This window comes from Malus sylvestris, chromosome 16 (assembly GCF_916048215.2).
Source record: "Malus sylvestris chromosome 16, drMalSylv7.2, whole genome shotgun sequence".
NCBI classification, from domain to species: Eukaryota; Viridiplantae; Streptophyta; class Magnoliopsida; order Rosales; family Rosaceae; genus Malus; species Malus sylvestris.
Window position 1 is genome coordinate 36085932 of NC_062275.1, and position 3727 is coordinate 36089658.

Consider the following 3727-nt stretch of genomic DNA (forward strand, 5'->3'; position numbering starts at 1 on the left):
GGTAACCATGACATACTGCTAGGTGTCACTCATGGTTTATGGAAGCCCTAAACGTGTATAATCACTAAAGGGAGAATTGAAAGTAAGTTTCAATTCACAATCGATCGTTAAGAGTAACAATCGCCCATTGTCTCACTAAAAGGAACCTAATGGATCGTACACTGTGTAAGGTAGAGATTGAAGAAAAACGGAGATGAGTAAGGATAATTAAATGGTTTAATTATTTATGGCTAGGATTAATTAATATGTTAATTAATCAAACGAATAAATTCGTTATAAACCTAGGGTTAGTTTTGGGCCGCAAGGCCCAATGGGATTTGAATGTCAAGCCCATTAACTCAAGTTGTATGACAACTTGAATAAACAAAGGGCTTGAAAGCCCAATAAACCCTTAAGGCCGGCCAAATAGAGGAGGGTAGTGAACTTGCTTTAATTGCAAGTTTGCCACTCCATTATGAGGTGGTATAAAGGCAACTTTATAGCCATTTCATCCTTAGGGTTTCTTTTAGAGAAAAGATGGAACACAAGCTTCATTTTTCTCTCTAAGAGGCCGGCCACCCTAGAGGATTTTAGCTTGCAATCTTACTTCCTCTAGGTCATTCATCTCTTCTTCAAGTCTTGCCTTGGTGTGGAGACTTAGAGGTTCTCAACTTTGGGAACTTGGAGAATCCTTTCAACCATCCTCATCCAAGAAATCCATGGAGCTAAGAAGCAAGAATGAAGGCCCTCTCCTTGGGTGATTAGCCTTTGCTTATGCAAAGAGGAATCAACAAAGGTATAAAGTTTCTCAACTCACTTTGTTTTGAGTTGAGTCTTGGTTCACCCTTCTACTAGGCTTTGAATTTCATGGGTAATGTTTTGTTTTTGAGTGCATACAAGCATGATTCCGCCTTTAATTGTTAATTGCATGCCATAGATGTTGCTCAAATGAACATGTTTTTCACAAAATTTCCTTCATCTAGCCCGTCTAAGTCAGTCCCACCTCGCCGCCTAGCCCATCTAAGTCAGCCCCACCTAACTGAACGTTTTGGTCTAAATCGAGTCAGAGCTCCACCGCTAGAACACTGTCCAAAATTACTATTCAACTTAATTAATTTGTTTTACAATCCATTCAATTTGTTATCTTAATTAGTGTACATTAAACAGAAATGAACTGCTATTTTCTACAAAAGAAAAGTATGAATTTTTTTATAATGAAGTTACAATTAATTAAGTATTGGAATTGGTACCTATTCTTTCAGTCGAGCATTCTCAAGGCGAAGATGTTGTTCATCTATGCCGATGTCCCTGTTGAAATGTAATCTTGTCTTGGCCTAAGACAATTGATCTGACCCATACACAAAGAAAGATCCATGCACATGCTAAAAAATTCTAGCAAAGTCCAATTTGGTGGAAGAGTCTAGAAGAATGGTGAGGATTCCACCAACATACAAGATTAGTGTAGATAATTCTAGCATAGGAAGGTAGTTGAATTATCTAGATATATTTAGCATGATGTTTCCATGCTTCTCCAAGGTTCCATCCATGCCTATAAAAGGAGAAGGCATCCACACCATTTGAAACAACCAAGAGAGCAAGTAGTGAGAAGTGAGAAGAAGCAACAAAGCTTCTAAGAGTGTTTGAGTGTTTCCTCTTGTTCTAAGTTTGTGAGTGAATAAAAAAATCTTGTGTAATACATTGAGTGTTCTTTCTTTCTCTTACCTATCAATTTCGCTGCATTACATTATTCTTTGTGAGATAAACATCTCCAAAGTAGTGAAGTCTTTTTAACCCCCAAAAGTCCCCAATCATAGCAGGACCTCCACAATCAGGGCACATAATATTGCATAGCGCTGCTTGTAGCCGGTAATTCTCGTTCTTTAGGTTCTCATTTTCCGCTCTAAGCATAACATTATCAGACCGATCTTGTTGTGCCTACAATAATTTAAACCACAACAAACTAGTTAGTCAAATTTAATCACAAATTGAGATAGGTAATCCTAGCTATACAAATAGTTTTGACATAACCGTAGCTGCTAAAGGCACTCGTATGAAAAATGAAACAAAAAAGAAAAGAAAAAGAAAAAAGAAAACCCTAGATGGGATATGGATAGCTATAATTTATTGCTGGGCTTTGGGAAGCCCATGCATAGGTAGAGGGTTTAATGCACGTATAAATTTGGCTTCAGACTTTATTGATTGCAAAAGAAGAATATAAGCAGTGCAGTAAGACACCGATGGAGCGAGCGTGATTATATATGTTTATGGCTTAAAACTAATCGTTTAAAGTCAGAAGGAAACGCGGTTTCTTGGGAAGCGTTTTAATTCTTTTACCTTCATTTGGGTTCGCCGGTTTTGGAACCAGAACTTGACCTGGCGCGGCTTCAGCCCCAGGTCTTGACTCAGTTTCATCCTCTGCTTGTCGTCTGGGTGCGGACACTCCTTAAACAAACTGTAATAAGAACGGAATTAACACGTTACTTACTTTGTTAGAGAGAGAGAGAGAGAGAGAGAGAGAGAGAGAGAGAGAGAGAGAGAGAGAGAGAGAGTAATAAGTTAGAACTTCTCCATTTCTTGGATCTGCTGAGCAGTGTGGCAATGGTAGCGTTTCTTCTTGGGAGGTTACGGTTGGTCCTCCGCTTCTTGTTCGTTGCCTGATTGCTCTTCAACTTGGTCGCTCCCGGACCCTCTCTCTATCATCTGATCTTCCTTTCCTCTCATCATCATCACAACCCCATTTTCTTCTTTCTGTTTATTTCATTTGTCATCGTAAATAACGTTAGTTAAAAGGATCAAACATTACAAATTTAAAATTAATTAAGAGATTGTTGGATAATGAATGCCAAAATTATTAAGCGAAAGGTTGCTTAATTACAGGAGGACTGAGGATGGAAGAGAGAGGCTGGAAAGGCAGCTGATGATGCGCAGGCATGAAGTTGAAGTTAGGGTTCTGGATCGGCGACGGAAAGAGGGTTTCCGAGCTGACTACGTTGCCACCTCCCATGGCCATGCTTGACATTATTTGGCAATCCCCATACATTATTTCTTTGCAGATAGCTAGCTAGGGTTTGCTACTCTCTTCTCTGTTCACTTCAGGTTTGAGCCTGCAGAAACTGTTTCACATTTGGTATCACAAAAAGGATCAGATATATTTACAGACAAATTTGAACCAAGGAAATCAATAACCTATTTATTATAAAATATATAGGAATAACAAAACAAAAATCACAATTATCTGTCAAGTAAATTTACTAAAGAAAATTACTGAAACAAGAAGAGTATTTTTTCAAGCCTAAACATGATAATTTGGTTTGAATTTGTGTTTAGCTAGAATCGAAGCTAAAACCTCTTACTTAAAAGTGAGAAGAAAAATCAGTACTTAAACCCAGAGGAAATAACTACCATTTCTTTTCCTTTCTGTTTTTTGAAAGGAGTCCAAAATATTACAATGGAGACATGAAAAATGCTGAAATTAGAAGTGCTTAGTTGGAAAAATTTGTCAAAAATGAGATGAGATATTTCTATCCATCAAGTAATTAACAAAACCATTTCAAAGAAAAAAAAATAAAAAAATAAAATAAAATAAATAAAACCAAAAAAAAGAATACAAATTTAAAACTTTGTAAAATACAATACTTCTAGCAGTGAAGCAAACCATTAAATATAAACCTTACCACCTTAGTACCTACCAGCAGTGGCGAAGCCACGTGAGGGCGAGGAGTGGCGGCCGCCACTCCCCTCGCCGGGA

The 3727-nt window shown here is 37.7% G+C and overlaps 1 protein-coding gene across 1 annotated transcript; it reads right to left on the bottom strand.

The window, feature by feature from the left end:
* Positions 1 to 1229: 1229 nt before the first annotated feature.
* Positions 1230 to 2989, bottom strand: LOC126609335 (homeobox-leucine zipper protein ROC3-like). Its single transcript, XM_050277274.1, has 5 exons — positions 2855 to 2989; positions 2543 to 2589; positions 2314 to 2431; positions 1772 to 1914; positions 1230 to 1287 (listed from the first exon to the last, which is right to left on the bottom strand). The coding sequence occupies exons 1-5, from the start codon at positions 2987 to 2989 to the stop codon at positions 1230 to 1232; spliced, it is 501 nt and encodes a 166-aa protein (XP_050133231.1).
* Between the last annotated feature and the right edge of the window lie 738 nt (positions 2990 to 3727).

What these genes read in the sequence shown, in the direction of transcription:
- LOC126609335 (XM_050277274.1), bottom strand. Translation starts at nt 2,989, where the DNA reads ATGGCCATGGGAGGTGGCAACGTAGTCAGCTCGGAAACCCTCTTTCCG. An exon ending in CTTCCATCCTCAGTCCTCCT is followed by an intron (nt 2,590 to 2,854) that starts GTAATTAAGCAA and finishes CCTCCCAAGAAG; the next exon opens with AAACGCTACCATTGCCACAC. An exon ending in CAGATCCAAGAAATGGAGAA is followed by an intron (nt 2,432 to 2,542) that starts GTTCTAACTTAT and finishes TTCTTATTACAG; the next exon opens with TTTGTTTAAGGAGTGTCCGC.